The 17,986-nt window shown below is 41.1% G+C and overlaps 1 protein-coding gene across 3 annotated transcripts in view; it reads right to left on the bottom strand.

The window, feature by feature from the left end:
• Lins1 (lines homolog 1) overlaps positions 1–17,986 on the bottom strand; it is a 132,576-nt gene that overhangs the window by 34,852 nt on the left and 79,738 nt on the right. For all 3 annotated transcript variants that reach the window (XM_051206486.1, XM_051206485.1, XM_051206487.1), the window contains 6 exons: positions 15,452–15,566; positions 9,815–9,933; positions 7,739–7,796; positions 6,187–6,237; positions 4,700–4,792; positions 3,466–3,594 (listed from right to left, as the gene is read on the bottom strand). In XM_051206486.1, coding sequence (XP_051062443.1) covers positions 3,466–3,594; positions 4,700–4,792; positions 6,187–6,237; positions 7,739–7,796; positions 9,815–9,933; positions 15,452–15,566 — 565 coding nt within the window. The remainder of the gene's footprint in view (positions 1–3,465; positions 3,595–4,699; positions 4,793–6,186; positions 6,238–7,738; positions 7,797–9,814; positions 9,934–15,451; positions 15,567–17,986) is intronic.

The raw sequence follows: 17,986 nt of genomic DNA, 5'->3' as shown, positions 1-17,986 counted from the left end.
GAAAATGAAGAGGGAAACTACCGTCAATTAAATGCTCACAGCATCAATTTTTAAAAAGAACTGTATGAGGACCTGTTTGGAAGCAACCTGGGAAAGGTCTGAGTTGTGGCTAGTGACACAGATTAAATGAGATTAGCCATAATGATAATCCTTAAAGGTAGAGGAAAGCTCTGTGTTCCTATGTTTGAAAATTTCCATAATATCTCAAAAAGATATGATAAGTCACTACAACAAAGGTATGTCTTTCTAAAGCACTAGAAGTCAGCACAGTGAATCCTAGCATGTGTTTTGTACCTCCCTGTCTTTGAGAGGGGAGCTGGTCTGGAGAGAGCCTGGAACAGAAGTGAAATGTGACTTGGCTAGAATGCTGCCATCAACACAGCATTAACAATGCTCTATTACACTCTCCCATGAAACCCACACTTGAAGATAAAGTGGAAGGTGAGGAACAGGTAGGAGTCCCTGGTGTACAGGCCACCCATTAGGGAGTATGGTAGTTTAGATGGGAATGGTCCCCCATAGGCTCATGTATTTGAAAGCTTGGTCATCAATTGGTGGCATTGTTTGGGGAGGTTATGGAGCTTTTAGGAGATCTAGCCTTGCTGAAGGAAGTACAACACTGTGTATAGCTTTGAGGGTTTATACTCTTGGTCCACTTTTTGTGCTCTCTCTCTCTCCCTCTCTCTCTCTCTCTTCTTTCTCTCCCCCCATGCTTCCTTCCTCCTCCTCTTTCTGTTTTCTGTGTGTACTTGAGATATAATCATTTAGCTTCTTGAACCTGCTGCCATGTCTTCTCCACTGTGTGGATATTTAACCATCTAGAACCATACACCATAATGAACTCCTTCTTAAATCACTCTTAGTCATGGTACTTTATCATCAACAAAGACATCACTAACACAAGACATCACTAAGCATAGTTTAGACTTGAAAGGTTCAGAAATTATATCCTGGAGGCTCAAGGCCCTCCTCCAACAAGAAAAGCAACATGTGTGTCCTCCAGGTGCATCTGAATGGCATTTTCCATACTTTCCAAAACTCCCAAAGGATGATGACATTAACACCTTATGGGGTAACAGAGGGTACAATAGGAATAGCTTTGGCAGCTAACATAGAGAGCCAATGTACCTAAAGAGTGGGGGCAGGGTAAGAGGCAAAGCGCAGTCTTAGAATGACTAGAATGGAGGACGTAGCTATATATTCAAGGTCAGAAGCCAGGCCAAGGTGGGAAGTTGGATATGTGCACAGGTATCAGAATCTGTGTGAGCCCATTCTGGAGAGCAGAATGGTACTGTTGGGCAGAAATACCTCAACCACCTTCTGGACTGTGTAATGATGACATATAAATCACAGCCCTGTATAATATATTTTTATATATATTTTATGTGTGTAATATACACACATAAAAATGTTGGGTTCTGGGTATCAATTTGGACATAGAGAGTAACAGAGGATCAGAAATATGCCAAGAGAAGGCAATAAATAGAGCACGTATAAGAAAGTATTGTAGGTGTTGAAGCTTTTTTTGTTGTTGCAAAGACAGAGCTAAGGAGGTACACCACCTATCTTGGAAACTTCCAAAGATTAGCAGGCTATAATTTGGGGAAAATCTACAGGAGCAAATGTGGTGCCAGGTCTGGGTTCAATTAGAGCTTGATTGAGAAAGCAAACATGTGACAACTATTCAAAGAAACCATTGGTCATACATCCTTGGGCAAACACCAAAAGGAGGCCCCTGCCACCACCATGCAGCATTGTCCCTATCCCCAGCTGCTGATGGACGGGCGACACTAGTTTTGTGTACGAGCCTGAGTTAGCTCATGGCTTGTGAATCAAGAATGATTCATGACTAGTAACAACATGAGGCTGAGGTTGTGTTTTAACCATGAAAGGATCTCTAAGTCTGACATGAATTTTTTTTTCCTGTTTTTTACCTAAGGACTTGGAAAATTTTCAAACAGTAATGAGGTAAATATTATAATATACCATACGGGGCTGATATGACTTCTCATGTTACAGCTGAGGCTAGGAAACAAAACAATAAGTAATTTGCCCATGTCTCTTAGGGACACGTCTCTGAGACAGTAGAGAGAAGGCTGGGAAAACGAAGCTTTCAGACCCAGCTTCAACATCTAGCTTTCCCTTAAAAACACAATGGAGGCGTTTCATGCTGAGCACACACCAAAGCTGAGCAAATGAGTGTTCAGAAGCAAGACAAGCATATATAATTCTTAACTCGGGCCTAATGTAGCCTTCCTTTTCAGCCAAGGCCACTGGGATTAGAACACAGAGGTGGCTGTGTTCAGAAAGCAGTGTGACACAACCCTGGCCCAGCCCTGCTCTGCTGAGCTGTGCTGAGGCACGTGATGACCTTGCCCACCACTCTGTGCTGAGGAAAGTTTACAAATGTGTCACAGGGGCCAGTTGCCTTGACATGACATCAAACTTCTGATTACTTCTTAAACAGGGTTGGACAAACTCCCTTCCAGTTCATGAGCTAAAGCTGGTCAGGCCAAAGAATGGTTCTCATATTTTTAGAAGTATATAAAAACACAGAAAAAAAAAGAATATATGACATAAATCACATGAAGCCCAAAAACTAGATTTATTCTCTGACCCTTTATCAAAAGTTGGCTGAACCCCAATCTGAAAGAAGGAAATTCTATTAAGTTTAATTTCTTCCATATCAACTTATATCCAATTATTAGCACTGCAAGGAGCAACCCCAAGTGTAAAGAAGTTTAGCATTGTTTCACTTGGGTTTCTCATAAGTGAATCATAAACTGGTCCTGGGAAATGCTGTTGTATAATAATAGCAGGCGACCTGACAGAAATGGTACCATTCAACCACAGCCCCATGTCAACAGGGACTGATGCTAACAGAGAGGTAGAGAAATATATTGCCCTGCCATGCCTTTGCTCCTCATATTTTGTGTGATATAGAAATAGGAAGGCTTTTGTCTTAATTTTCTCTGCTTCCAGACACACTCTAAGCCTTCTTTCTCCATTAGAAAACAGATGCTGTTTTATAAACATCAATTGGCATTTCCTAAAGCAAGAAGGATTGGAGGTATTCAACAAGCGGCCAGCCACTGGCTAAAGTAGCAGAAGGAGCTGTCCAACTTTGGGAATCCAGAAAGCAAACATTTCCAAGCTTTGCCTCTTAAAAAATTTGACTTGGTTTCTCATTTGAGTATCTCACATCACTTCCTGAATGGGCAGCAGCATGCAGCTGCCATGAACACAATTCCACAGACCAGCCTCTGGCTCCCACAGCACAGAGACTGCAAACAGACACTGAGAGGCTTCATGTCAAAGGGTCTGGGAGCCCATACCTTTTTAGATTTCATCTGTTTTCAGGACAAAGGACTCTGCCAAATCACTCAAAGATAATTTTTTCTGTGAGCACTTAGTGAAAAGCAGAGCATGGCACTATTATTATTTCTTTAAATGGCAAACATTTACCTCCAGCCAAATGTCAGACACATCGTGCACCAGCATCACGAGGGTCCCACTGCGGATATAATTAGCACACCAGGAGAAGCTCATCAGACTAATGGCAGCCAGGTGGTGGATGACATTAGCGAGGAAATCCTACATAATGAGAGAAAATGGAAGCCATTAAGCAAAAGCAGTTATTTCCTAGTGACTGGAAGAGAGAATAATAATGGTACCAGTAACTTACATCTGAATGTTTTGACATTTAGTATTGTATGTATGTATGTATGCATGTATGCATTTTTCTCCTTCTTAACACAGTTCTTATGGGGGGAGCCAGGGCAAATATAACCCTTATTAATGAAGTAATTTAACTTTGAAACAGCACTGGACACTTGTCATCTAACTGTAACTTCTGTTACTCTTTCCATGGTGCTGTACACTGTATTCTTAGATGCTATGAGTTTTCTTTGAAGATATCTGTGGACTGCAGTGTACCCACTAGTGATGGCTGCATTACCCTTCAACTCAAAGAACATTATTTAATAAGGCAGCTCCATTTAATCTAATATTGACCTGATCTTAACTTTATTTATTAAACAGACATGTCTGCATGCTACAATTCTGTGCTGAGTTATTGTATGAAGACCTGAGGCACCAATAGTCTTTTTGATTCACTTTGCTGAGGAGACCTTGTGGCTGCACTAAGGGTCTAACATGACAGCTGAGCCAGTGATGCAGTAAACTAGACAGCCCTGAAATGTATCACTTTGTGACATCAAGAATACCTGTGACTCAGTTTTCCCTGCAAATAAAGCAAAGCTACATGTGCTTAAAACAAGGTTTTTCATAGGGATAGCAAAGTAATTAAGGAGTGGGTAGTCATTCCAAAGGCTTTAAAATCATTAGAAAGAATTGTATAAAGTTTGCCATCAAGTAAAAGACACAGTGTAGAGTTAAAGTCATTATACTAACAAGGTTTTCTTGTGCATTAGGGGACCCTGCCCCCCAAAGCCAAACAAAACAGAGGAGAATTATTTTCTTATTGACCAGGAACACAGCTGTTTTGTGATAGGCATTTATCAGGACATCAGAACATAAGTATAATTTGAATTAGTCTATCCACTATCAAAAGCAAAAGTAGCCAATGACTAGAGCTAACTATACACATACTACAATTTACATGTAGAATTAGGGACAAAGGAATGAAGAAGTTTGAAGGAATGGATAAACCAAGTTTTGTAAGCATAGCAGCACTTACCTTCCTCTTGATATCATAGCCCAGGCTAAATAGCAGTGACCAATAAAAACTCATCTCCAAAATGTAGTACCAGTACTGAGACGGCAGCAGAGGCTGAGGGAGAGGGAAACAGTCATCCAAATGTGACCTCACAATCAACGTGTTTCTATTTCCTGAAACCCATTTGTATTCATCAAAATTGCAGGAAGCTGCAGTGGCTTAAATGCCTAATTTTTAGCTTAATGTGAGTTATGTTAGATATACAATTGTTTAAGGACTCTAAAATTGTCTTCTGAATAAAAGTAATTTAACTTCTACTGCTACTTGAGACGTTGAAGCAAACTCAGATTTGAGACATGTTATCTAATGTACCCATTGAATGTGACCTTTTAATATCTACAGCCTTACGTGGTCTCCTTCCACAATGACCATAGATTTAATCCTGGTACTTGGCCAAGAAGAGAGTAGAGTAGTCAGTGTAATACAAGCATAGACTTCATGAGCACTGTTAAAGAAAGCTGTGCTAGCCAGGCAGTGGTGGTGCAGGTCTTTAATCCCAGCACTCAGGAGGCAGAGGCAGTCGGAGCTCTGTGAGTTCAAGACCAGCCTGGGCTACAAGAGCTAGTTCCAGGACAGCCTCCAAAGCCACAGAGAAACCCTGTCTCAAAAAACAAAAAACAACAACAAAAAAGAATGTTGTGCTATTATACCAAAGAGGCCACAGAAAAGACTCCAGCTGATAAAATTAGGAGTAAGGCCACCAACTGACTTGGAATGTATAAATGGAACCGATCTGCTTCCCTTAGTCTAGGCCCCAGTGCCAACCCAAATCATGAGTAACTAATGGCTGGCAAGTTTTGACACTAGGCTTGAGGATAGTTATGTTCCAGATGATAAGGGATGCTCTTGAGGTGAGGAAATGGCCTAGCATTAATAGGACTAGACTGTGGCCTGTGTATTGAGCATGACTTTTCTTTCTAGTGTTTTTTTGTTCCCTTTCCCTGTTGTTTCATTTCATTTTTATTATTTTACTTTATGTGTATGGATGTTTTGCCTGCATGTATGTAAGGACCTAATGTGTGTCTGGTTACTGCAGAGGTCAGAAGAAGACACTGGATCCCCTGGAACTGGAGATGTGGACAGTTGTGTGCCACCATATGTGAGTTAAGACTCAAACCCTTGTTGTCTTGGAAGAGCAGCAAGTGCTCTGAACCAGTGAGCCATCATTCCAGCCCACTTTCTGACTTCTGTTTGTTTGTTTGTTCATGCTGAGGCTAACATGCTAAAAAGACTAATTTTAGCTTGTTACTTTGGAAATGGTGGCAGAGGATTACAAGTTCAAGGACAACCAAGATGTGTGTTGAGTTTAAGGCCAACAAGCAGACTACAAACAAAGAAACAAAGACAACAAACACAGAAACAAAAAAGGCCCCACATGGAGATCTGGGGCGGTGTCTCACCCCAGTGCTGAAGTTAGGGAGTGGCCGGCTATGTTAGGGATGACTTACCTGCTTGGGATAGTCATGCCAAACCTCCCAGAGGTCATACGCCCATGGTTTCTGAAAAAAAGACAAGCCAAGAGAATGGACACAACTGTCAGTCAAAAGCTGGTTTTAGCAGGAAGCTGTCACACAGACTCCTGTGTTTCCTGCCACACAGACTCACCTGTGGTGTTCACTATTGCACTAGCTCTCTTGTGCAGATCCTGTTTGCTCTGTTGCATGCATTTCTGTGGGCACTGATTCACATTCCTACACAACACTGTGAATTCACTACTTACAGTGAATCTGGGGTCAAAAATAGGACTGTCTTGTTGAAGGAACTATTTTGGACAAATAAATACATGAAGAAAATAATGTCTTGATCAGTTATTATATCTGTACCTTGAGTTGGGTTAGTAACAAATGTCTATAATCTCAGCACTTGGGATGTTGATATGGGGAGATTACAAGTTTGGGGCTGGTATGACTTTATAGTGAGTTCTAGCCCAGCCTCAGACACATACTAAGAACCTCAAAAAAAAAAAACAAAAAAACAAAAAACAAAAAAACAAAAACAAAACAAAAAAAAGAGAGAGAGACAAAAAATAAGCAAGCACATAAATAAATAAATGAATAAATGAAAAGGCAAAAAGTTCTTGAAACAATTACAGCAATAAAACACCAGGAGGCAAGCTGGGCAGTGGTGGCACATGCCTTTAATTCCAGAACTTGGGAGGCAGAGTTAGGTGGATCTCTGTGAGTTCGAGACCAGCCTGGTCTATAGAGTGAGTTACAGGACAGGCTCTAAAGCTACACAGAGAAATCTTGTCTCAAAAAACCCAAAAACCACCAGGAGGCTTATTTTGGGCCCTGCTGGTGCTAGACAAGTGTTCTGCCACTGAGCTACACCAATAGCCTGAAAAATATTTTGATTCTATGGAGACACTTCTCAAGCTGGTTAACTTTGGAGTATTATGTTCTAAAAGAACTGTGAATGAAGTTCCTTGGGAAAGACAATTTACTTTGAGCTATCTGTAAGGCTGACTGACTAGAATTTCAATGGAAAGGTTGGAATGTTGTGGGTCAGGACCTAATTTCGATTTATCTTGGGGCATAATTAGCTCCATTAATGTCCACTAATTATCCACCTCTATATGTGATTTACCATCTTTATGGCTATTAGGCAAATCCTTTGTAATATGCAAAGAGACCCTTATCTTCTACCAACCAAAGGTTCAAAGGGTTGCTTTATGGCATTTAGGCATTCAGATGTAGATCCCTGCCTTGCTCTTGTGTTTCCTGCTGGTCTTGTGTTTCCACCAGCATATTTAAAAAGTGTTTTCATTATGATTTGCTTTGTTTTGTTACTATGAAACCTCAAGAAAGCATTGCCACACAGGAAGATGGAATTTGGGGTAGCCTGTATCTGTGTTTCTGGGTCATGGCCACTTTTACTTGGCTCCAGAATAAACTCCAGAATAAAGCCTTTGGAGGTGAGAGCTTTGCATTAATAGAATTCATAGGCCAAAAATGTTTTAAATTAAAGACAAATTCCAAAGATATGAAAAGGACAACTTACATCATAAAGAAATGCAACTCCAGCCACAGTTATCATTAAGTAAAATGTAAATCGCCAGCTGCCAAAAGAAAGAAAAGGCTTCAGTTTTCCATAACAGTGATTGACATGTGAGGGGAAAGGGAATCTGGCACCACAATCTTTGAAGAACATTTATGCTAGAGTATAAATACAAGCACAAACCCTAGCTGTCATTTTAGCCTAAGATCTACATGGAAGCACAAAAACCCAAATAGTGCAAAGAGCAATGCTGGACACATTGTAATACCTGATCTCAAAGTATACTCTAGAACCGCAACTGTAAAAGCACTATGATAGTCACTCAAGAGCAGACATGTAGATAGCTTAGGAAATGCAAACTATGCACCAGACAGGGTGACTATACAGATGACATAAAGAACTATAAAAATAAATAAAACAAGCTGGGTGATAGTGGCACACACCTTTAATCCCAGCACTTGGGAGGCAGAGGCAGGTGGATTGGATCTCTGTGACTTTGAAGCCAGCCTGGTCTACAAAGCTACACAGAGAAACCCTGTCTGCAAAAACCAAATAAATAAAAAACAAACAAACAAAACAGAACAAAATAAGCCATACAATCAAGAAATGGGTAACAAGCTGAATAGTTTTCAAAATAAACAAAATAAAAAAGAAAGAGAAAAGAAAATGAATTCCTTCCCATGAATAAGTCCTCAAGCCCAGAAAGCTATTGGTTGTCCTCCCATTCATGGGAGGGAATTCATTCCTGCTCCTATAAATCTAATCAAAAGCCTACAGTTGGAGGAGGGGCATAGGCCCTAGGGAGAAATCTACTACTACTGTTGCTTTGCTGAATGTGCATGTTATAAAATACCTTCCAAATATTTATGTTTAACCCCACAGTTCAGTGCCGTTCTCAAAACTGGCAAGAAAATTTCTTTCTGGGGTGGTCAACAGTTAATACTAGCCAGTTAGTAATCACTGGGTGTTCTCAGCCCTAACTGGGACATCAATGTCAACCTCTGCCATAAGTCTCAGTGAACATTGCCGGAGAGGGGGCTAAAAGAAGGGAAGAGCCAGAGGACAGTGATAAGTACTGGAAAATACTGTCTTCTGCTAGGACATGGCCACTGCATGCGTTAACTCACATCAGCAGAACAAACGTGCACAGGATCAAGCTGGTCAGCATTTCTGTGTGGATGGAGGAGAGGCTCGTGAGCCCCACCCCAGCAGAAGAACTATTTACTGCTGATGGTTTCCAGAGAAGAATCATTTATCTTCAGAGGTATGGCCAGTGGAAGGATACCCAAGCTCGGATGCACCCACACACATATGGGCAGTGCTCATTGCACTCAGGGGATCATTGCAATAAAGAAGAATGCATGAAGTAGGAGGGAAATGTGTTGAGAGGGTCGTGGGAAAGGGTGGAAGGAAGAGTCAAGGGTGGGCATGATCAAACCCTTTGTGTATATGTGTGATATTCCAAGGGAAATGCACTAGGATACATTCTCACACCCTTGTTCCTCCAGCCTTAAGGACAGCAGGCATGGGAGAAAGTCTTGAGCCTTTCTAACTCAGCCCAAGAAAGAAGAACACCAGTTAAGATGTATTTGTGGACTTCCTGGGCTACAGGCTAAGTAATGTCTGCATAGGCATTGGGTCCACCTTAGAGTGTGGGTATCTGGTCCTCTCAGAAGAGGCTAGGGAATAAAGGATAGGAAGAATAACATCTCAGCTGGGAAGTAGTGGCACACACCTTTAATCTCAGCACTTGGGAGGCAGAGGCAGGCAGGCAGATGTCTGAGCTCCAGCCCAGGCTGGTCTACAGAGAGAGTTCCAGGGCAGGCACCAAAGCTACAGAGAAACTCTGTCTCAAAAAAAAAAAAAAAAAAAACAAACAAACAAACAAAAACAAAAAACAAAAAAAAAAAAAAAGGAATAAATCTTTTTCCACATTTGAAATAACTCTGGGTGTTGCTCCTCTTGTAAGATCACACTCTGTGCTTCAGCTTGTTACCTCCCCCGTAGTGTCAGTGTGCTCTCTGCCACGATGACACCCTTGGTTATGACAGTGCTGCACAAGCTGCCCATCCTTCTTACCAAGATTCCCGGAATTTCTTCACCCTGCAAGGCCTGTCTTGATTCCGCCGACTCCTAAACCATCTCTCAACCTGGCGCTCTGTCAAGTTACATTTCTTTGCCAGTCCATAAACCTCAGTCTGAAAAAAAGAAAAGAAGAACAAGGTCAGAAAGACATGGTGTTCTATCAGGGAAAGGCAGGGCATGGCAGATTGAGGAGAGTCTCCATGGGCACATCCTGACACATGAGAGCTTACTAGCACGCGCGCACACGCACACACACACATACACACACACACACACACACACACACACACACACACAATGTAACTGTAAAAACTAAGGCAAAGGACAGGGTCAGATGTCAAGTAGTCCGGGGACAGTGTGTACTAGAGCAGACAGGCACAAGACTGTGAGCCAGGGAATTTATTTCTACGGCTTATGAAATCACATCTGTACACACAGATCCCCAAGCCAAAGCCAAGTCAACAGCAAACAGAAGATATGGGGATCCTAGCTTGCTGAGTACCAAGAAAGACCAACCATCTACACATTAGTAGCAAACCATATGTCTGGACTGTATGTATGAGCTTACTATGATTTATTTAGGGCCTCCTAGGTACCGGGTAAAGTAGTAGAGTTTAAAATGCCAACCAAACATGATTTCCTACAGAGACACAGAAGCTTTGTCTGAAAGTTGCTAGGACTTGTGCAAGATATGAAAATGGTAGCCATATGCCAATCAGACCTGAGCTAGTGGGCATTTTGTTTCTTTGGTCTTTCTGGTAGTCAAAGAAGATAATCCAAGAAAAGCCCCACTGGGCATTGGTGATCTGCTTCCACAATCAACCTGATACACAGCCGATTTCAAAATAATCCCAACTATCTCCAACCATTAAAATAATGGTTATAAAGAATAATAACGATGATTGTTTCTCCTTTGGGAAGCACAAGTTTTATAGGCTATGACTTAAAATAGGAAACAACAAAGATGATGAATTAATGCCCAAAGGTTACAAATTTCAAGGTCTGCAAGAGCCAGAAAAGAAAAGTGAATGGCCAAAAGGGTCAGGTCCATTTTGCAGAGAGATTTTAACAGACATGTTCTGTACATTAGACCCCCAGTAACTAATGCTCTCCACATCCACAAGGAACATGCTCCATACCAATTTTTTGAAATGACATTGATCTCTTGAACATTTGTTTTCTAATATAATATAACTTCCTCTTAGTTCTGTTATTTAAAAAAAAAAATCAAATTACCTAAAGCTGTCAGCTTCCTGCCCAACACACAAGCTGCAGCTGATGGACAGAGGAAAAGGCATGACACAGCAGATCCCACCCCAAAGGGCCAGCTGAGACTAAGCCCTAACATTTCCAGAGAGAAAATACAGTCCTAGGATTTTGATGTGAAATCATTTTTTAAATTATTAATGAGAGCCTTACAGTAAATTTAAGTTAACTGCAAGTGAGCACTCTGGGAGGGGGGGTGGCAGGCAAAGCCTGCTTGTGGGCCAAACAGCTGGTCACCCAGCAGGTCACAACCAGCCAGATAGCTTCCACTATATCATCCTGTATGGATCACAAAGTCATTCAGAGATCAGGACTACAGTGCACAGTCACCAGAAGCTACATGCTGAACCCTGCCAGGAGAGTAACTGTGTTTCTGTGTCTCTACTGAGAGGTGGGCCCTTCATTAACCTGAAGAGAAGAAAGAGAACAGAGACCAGAGCACACCAGCATCACTGTTTCCCACAAAGCAGCCCCTTTAACAACCTGTTATAGGTCAGCAACTCTGATACTGTTGGCTGTTCTGTTTTGTTTCTCTGAAAAGACTGAATGGGCAGCTGTTTGCTGGTATCTACTTCTACCAGATGTCATACTAGAATATGAAAATCTAAACCAGTCAGCCTTTTGTCTGCCCTAAAAGTCAGCAAGGATTTACAACAAAGCAGAAGAGTAGTGAGATACGGAAAGGACAGGGTATGGTGGATCTTATCCAATACATTTGGAAGTCACACTGCAGTGACCCTGAAATACTCTGGAGAAGATGGGGAGGGACCTTATATGTGGTCATCTAGAGGTGACAGTAGGGTGCTCAGGGAAGACTTGAGGATCAGAAAGCAGCCCCTACAGGAGGACACAGCTGCAAAGGAGAGATGGGGCTGGTCACTTCAGGGAAGATCATGTCCAGAATGGATGTGGTGGGTTACAGCCTGCTTGTATTGAAGACCTCACTCTTGTAATAATGAACGAGCAGGAGGGAGACTGAATGTAGACATCACATATGTTCACGTGCTGCCTTTCTGGGCTAAGTTTCTGTTTTCCACAGCAAGAGCCTCCCACCCCAAGTCGGATATGATCACAAGATGACACTGGAACACAGAAGGCACCAGGAACATACTCTCTGGATAGAAGAAATAAAGGATGTTCTAGAAATCCAGGCAACACAAGGTGGAGGCAAGATAGGAAGCTGAGAACCACAGACCTGACCCTGCTGCCCCTAGTCAGAGAGCCTTGAGCACCACACTCTGGCCTGTGGGAAAATGGCATTGGATAAAAGCATCTTCTACCTGCCTCAGAGGAGTGGCTTAGGCTCACAGGATAAGCATGTGCTATATAAATAAATAATCCCGTGATGCCAAAGCTGGAAACCCTTATATCCACAATAGAAAATGACTGTGGCTGAAAATCATGTCCTAAATTTTAAAAAAAATACACACTTCCTTACTTCTAAAGTAACCTAAAAGCCTATTGATGCCACACAACAGGATGTAATTCAAATTCTGTTGCTTGGCCCATCTTCTGTCACAGGCCTATTCTGAGTAGCCAGAGCACAGGATTCTAGGTTCTCCGTGGATCAGGCACAGCTTTAGCTGTTAGAGATTCAGTAGTGAGCAAAGCAAACCAAGTCTTGCCTCTTTTCTGGAAATTTCCCAGGTCTTAGACCAATCTGGTTTTATTATTGTACCACTTCTACAAACACTTGTTTGGTACATGCATCTAGAAGATAAAAACTATATGTGGCTGGAAACTGTTTTCCTTCTGGTTTTAAGAATACAGAGGTGCCTAGATGGAAGCCCATCTTGACAATATTGGCCTCATACACTTCTATCTTTTTGAGAGAGGAGCCTTGCACACAAAAGCTTCAAGACAATGATGTTCTCTTAACAAATGAAACTAGCACCTAAAATGCACAAAGAAGAGTTCAAGTTGCTATGGGAATAGAAACAGGCACAATTAAGAAGCCAGTGCTACTCTCTGGGGCTAGTCTACATTGAAAAGGCATCTTCTAAAATAGTCCATAGAACTCTGTATGTGACAGACACAAAGTTGATAGAATAGATCTCAAATTCTAGTCCCTGGCCTTTACTTCTGTGTGCCAAGCATCACACAAGAAGGGTGAATCATGGAGCCCAAGATTGATACCACATACACGCACATAACACAGCCTGTGGCTTCTGGGCTGCATGTGTCTCAAGGGAGTTGTGAATGTGGCCCTACATATTTGTAGATGACAGAGTCACATCACAGGATAGACACCCCTGGCTACTCAGAAATTTGTTGCCATTTTTTTCAGTGCAATCTACAGCTAGAAAAGCAGCCTCAGATTTAGGGGCCCAATTGTTTGAATAAATCCAGGTGTCACCTACAGGGATGACTGTCCTGTCATTCTAGGATGATTGTCATGATTATACTCATATCTTGATTACATATAGTAATCATGTAGTTCACCCAGAAGCTTGCTTTAAACTTCAGCTATAAATGAAGAAATAGTTATCAGTATGGTGTTGACCAAAGCCTATGATGGTCTTGTGATATTAGTTTGTTTCCATATCTGAGTCACTAGTCAGGCATAACTGCTTTCCTGCATTATATTCTATCTTCCTAAGTCTGGAACATTGAGGAATGGGTGTTTGTCTTGCTATCAGGGTCAGCCACACAAATACATGTCCTTTTGTGAGCCAGAAGCACTGAGAATCAGGAAACTTTCCCATCATCTCCATGGTTTAGTAGCTGAAGCTCACCAATACTGTGGGATGATGCATGATGCCCTTTCTCTCACTTGGTAGACATGTCTGGGTGATAACATGCCAAGAAGGACCTCACTGTTTGTGGAGTTGAAACAAGCACAACTCCAACTGTGTGTGTGTTTGCTTTTATTTTATTTGCATTTTTTCCATGCTGTAGATGGATGATGAAGTCCCTGGGTAGGGTTGAAAGAGCACTGGGGAAGTATGGGCTGGGCTCCTGCTTCTGTCTAGCTGCTTACTAACCACAGGGTAATTGCCTTCCTCTTGCTGGGCCTTCATTTCCTCAGCTGTCATGAATGTCACCTAGTCTAGTTCTCTTCCAGTTTCTTTTAACGGTCACATGACCATTTTCTTCCCATAGAAAGCAAGCTTTCTCAATTATTTTAAACATCTTAGTCTTCAGAGGTTCAAGATGTCTTGGCAGGTAAAAGAGCTTGCCAGGTGAGTATGAACTCAATGCCTGTTGCCCAAGGTGGGAGAAAAGAACTGACTCCAAAAGTTGTCCTCTGAACATCTCAGGGCACAAGAGCACCTGCGCATGTGCACAAGCCTGTGGACACACACACACACACACACACACACACACACACACACACACACACACCCTTTCCAATGACTTGTAGCTCTTGGTCTCAACAAGTACAGTTGAGAGGAGATACACATTTCATGCAAGGTATTATGGAAGCTATTCCCAAACACAAACAGGATTAGAAGGACCCCTCAGAAGAGTCCCAATTCTCCACACATCATCACTAGATGATACCAAAATATTTAGATAGGTGACCATGGTCACTTAGGGCACATGGAGACAGAAAGCAGGTGGCTGCAGGTTGCCATATTGTCCTTGTTGAGAAAAGTAGTCACATGCAGCCACACTACACTCAAGGCTTTATGCTGTGGCAAACCTCAGCACACTTCCCTCTGCAAGGACCCTGCCAGAGAAATGATTTCCAGCTGATAGTCAATCCATTTCATCAAATGAGGTTTAAAAAGCTAAAACACTTCCCACTAAAATGTTGGTAAGACAGTCTTGATTTTTGAAAAGATAGGTGGTGGCCGTCTATTTATTCTAGAGGAGTGCAGCTTTGGAGGAAGCCTGTTTTGCTGCCATTTTAACTATGCTATATAACAAAACTGAGGTGCCTAGACATGACTTTACAACTATGAAATAAAATGTTCTGTGATATATAAACTGCACCACCCAAGGTTACTTTGTATTGAGAAAGAACTCAGGGCTTCTGCATGTTTCTGGATATTTTGAAGTCTTGGATAAAACAAGGGCAAGTGTGAAAAGTTGACTTCATGAACACTTTATGATGTATTCTGATAGGGCCACAGCACCTAGCTTAAAGTGTTATCCTTAAATATCATCATGGTGCCAACTGCTAGTGTGTGATACTACAGCTGAAAGTAATGCTTTAACTATTAATGTCAGTAACTTTATAATACATATTTATATTGTTCTAGCATTTGAGTTACGCAATCTGTCAATAGAACAAAGAAATGCATCTAACAAGTCAAATCCTTTGATGGTCAAGTGGAAGTTATTTCCTTATATGAACAAAGAAATTAACCCATTAAGAAAGCAGGTCCTTATATCTACAAGCAAAGAGTTTTTACTTACATGTGATGGTTGACTTGTGGAATGCTTGAAAAAATTCTCTAAGGTGGCATTTGGCTTAATTTTATGCACTGTCTTTTGAATGCCAAATGCATTTGCTAGAGGTGTGGCAACAAACCTACAAAATATGAGAAGAAGATTTGAGAAGTCAAAGTTGACAACTGCACCAGAAAACCCAGGCTGTACCTTTGGGTGTCCAGGGAAAGCTCAGGCATTTGCTTTCACTATTCTAGTTTGGACACTGAATGTGCCCAATGAATGGTTTACATTGAAAAGCTTAGTCCTTAGGGTGGTACTGTTAGGAGGTGTGGTAAACCATGAAGGGGCAGGTCTAGTGGGAAGTCTCTCCATTTGCTTTCTCCCCTGGAGATGAACAGCCTGCCCCCACCACATGTTCCTGCTAAGCTATGGCACCTGACCATAGCCAAAGCGCTTAGGTCACTCAGCTTCAGACTGGAACTTTATAACTTAATTGCTTTGGGGTATTTTGTTACAGCAATGGAAATCTGACTAAAACACATTGTTAGTGGAGCTACTTACAGCCCATCTCTGCTCTTCAAAAGTTCCAAAGACAATGCCAGACATGGTGCTAGTGACTATACCCCAGCACTTGGGAGTGTGAAGGAGAAAGATTACAGTGAGTTTGAGGTCATCCTTGGCTACACAATGAGTTCCAGTGTAGCTTAAGCTATAGAGTCCCCAAAAAAACAGACAAACAAAATGGTAGCAACAAACCTCCCCAAACCTAAGTCCAAAGTGAGCACATTTTCAGACCTACGCACAGCACAAGCAATACTTTAAGAATACATGATGCAGAACACAATTTGAAATTCATTTCATTGTGAATCCAAACACATTTCTGAGTAAGATTTGGGAATAAGGTGAACTAGTGTTTAGAATTTCACTTTAAGACCACCAAGGTTAAATTAACTGTTCATTGCTTTCTAAGAAACTGAACATTTGCTTTCGAAAGTAGTTGTGTCATTTCACATTCCTGGCAGTTGCATGTCACATTTCCAGTTTCCTCAAGTCCCCTAGGTGCTTGGCTTAGTCAGCCACCGAAGTTACACTGGCTGGGTAGCCGCTTCTATTCACTTCCCACCAGAATTCATTTTCTAATCTCCAGGGTTTCTTTCTGTTATGGTGTCCAGCTTTCCTTCATGTGGATGGTTGCCACCCCTTCACAATCACTGAGATTTGTGTTTGGGGCCTGGCATAGAGAGTATCCTCTGTGTACAAGAGAAGAACAAGGACCTGCTCTTGTTGAATGGAGTGTTCTAGAGATGCTCTCCAAGGCTGATAGAGTATGTTTAAACCTATTATCTTTCCAATTTCCTGCCTAGTTATTCTAGCCTTTATAGAAAGCCCTAAACTATTGGGATGGGATAAGGTAGGGAACCTGCTAGCATGCTGAGGCCCTGGGTTCCAGCTCTGGCACTAAAAAATGAAAAACAACAACAAAAAAATATTACTGTTGAGTTGCCATTTTCTCCCTTTTATAATGTCAGTTTTGTTCCATGTACTGGAACTCTATTGCTATATATACCCTTGTTGATAATTATTATATCTTATTAAAGCATCCTCTGTACTAACACTTTTAGGGTAGATGTAGTTCAGTTTGTCTGAGAACAGTAGCTACTCCAGCTCTCTCTCAGCCGCTGCCTTAGTGGATAGTTAGCACTTCTGTCCTTTTCCTTTCAACCTACAAGCATCACTGAACCTGAAGTGTGTTTCTTGTGTGCCCCACATAGGTGGAGAATGTGTTTCTGTCAATTCTTCCCAGCTATACTCATTAATTACAGCATTTAATCCATTTATGTTCAATTACAAATTAGGAAGGATTTCTATTTGCCACTTGGCTACTTGTTTTTCGTGTGTGTGTGTGTGTGTGTGTGTGTGTGTGTGTGTGTGTGTGTGTTGTTCTTTGTCTCATTAATTAATTACTATCCTCTTTCATGTTAGATATTTTCTAGTATTCCATTTAAATCCTCTCATATTTTATTATTTTTAAAATTATTTTCTCAATGGTTATTCTGGTTATAATAATATACATCTTAATTTATAACATCCTGATTCAAATTAATACCAAATTGCTTTCAATGGGATACAGAAATCCATTCTTTCCCCCTTTGTATTATCATACAAATCATGTCTTTATATATTATGTTCTAATCAACACTGATTTATTATTATTAATTTATGCAAATAAATAAATAGTCTAAAAAGTTTTACAAATGAAAATATAGCCATACTAACTTGGTAGATTTTTAATAAGTAGTTTAAGTTATCAAAACCCTTTGCAGTCTTATTTTTCACTTCAGTCATACATTTTTAAATTTTACAATCTCTGGTTGGATCTTTGTCTTGCTTTATAATTTCTATTATTTTATTACTATTGTGACTTGGTTTGGTGAGGTATTGTCTTCCTCCTTTCCTTTGTTCTTCAGCATGGTTGTCTCTAATTCTTTGAAAATGTTTCAAATAGCAAATTCTAAATTCTTTTCCAATAAATCCAACACCTGGTCTTCCTCAAAGACA

This window comes from Phodopus roborovskii, unplaced genomic scaffold (genome assembly GCF_943737965.1).
Source record: "Phodopus roborovskii unplaced genomic scaffold, PHOROB, whole genome shotgun sequence".
Classification (NCBI taxonomy): Eukaryota; Metazoa; Chordata; class Mammalia; order Rodentia; family Cricetidae; genus Phodopus; species Phodopus roborovskii.
The sequence above is the reverse complement of the archived record's forward strand: the minus strand, read 5'-3'. Positions and strand labels throughout refer to the sequence as shown.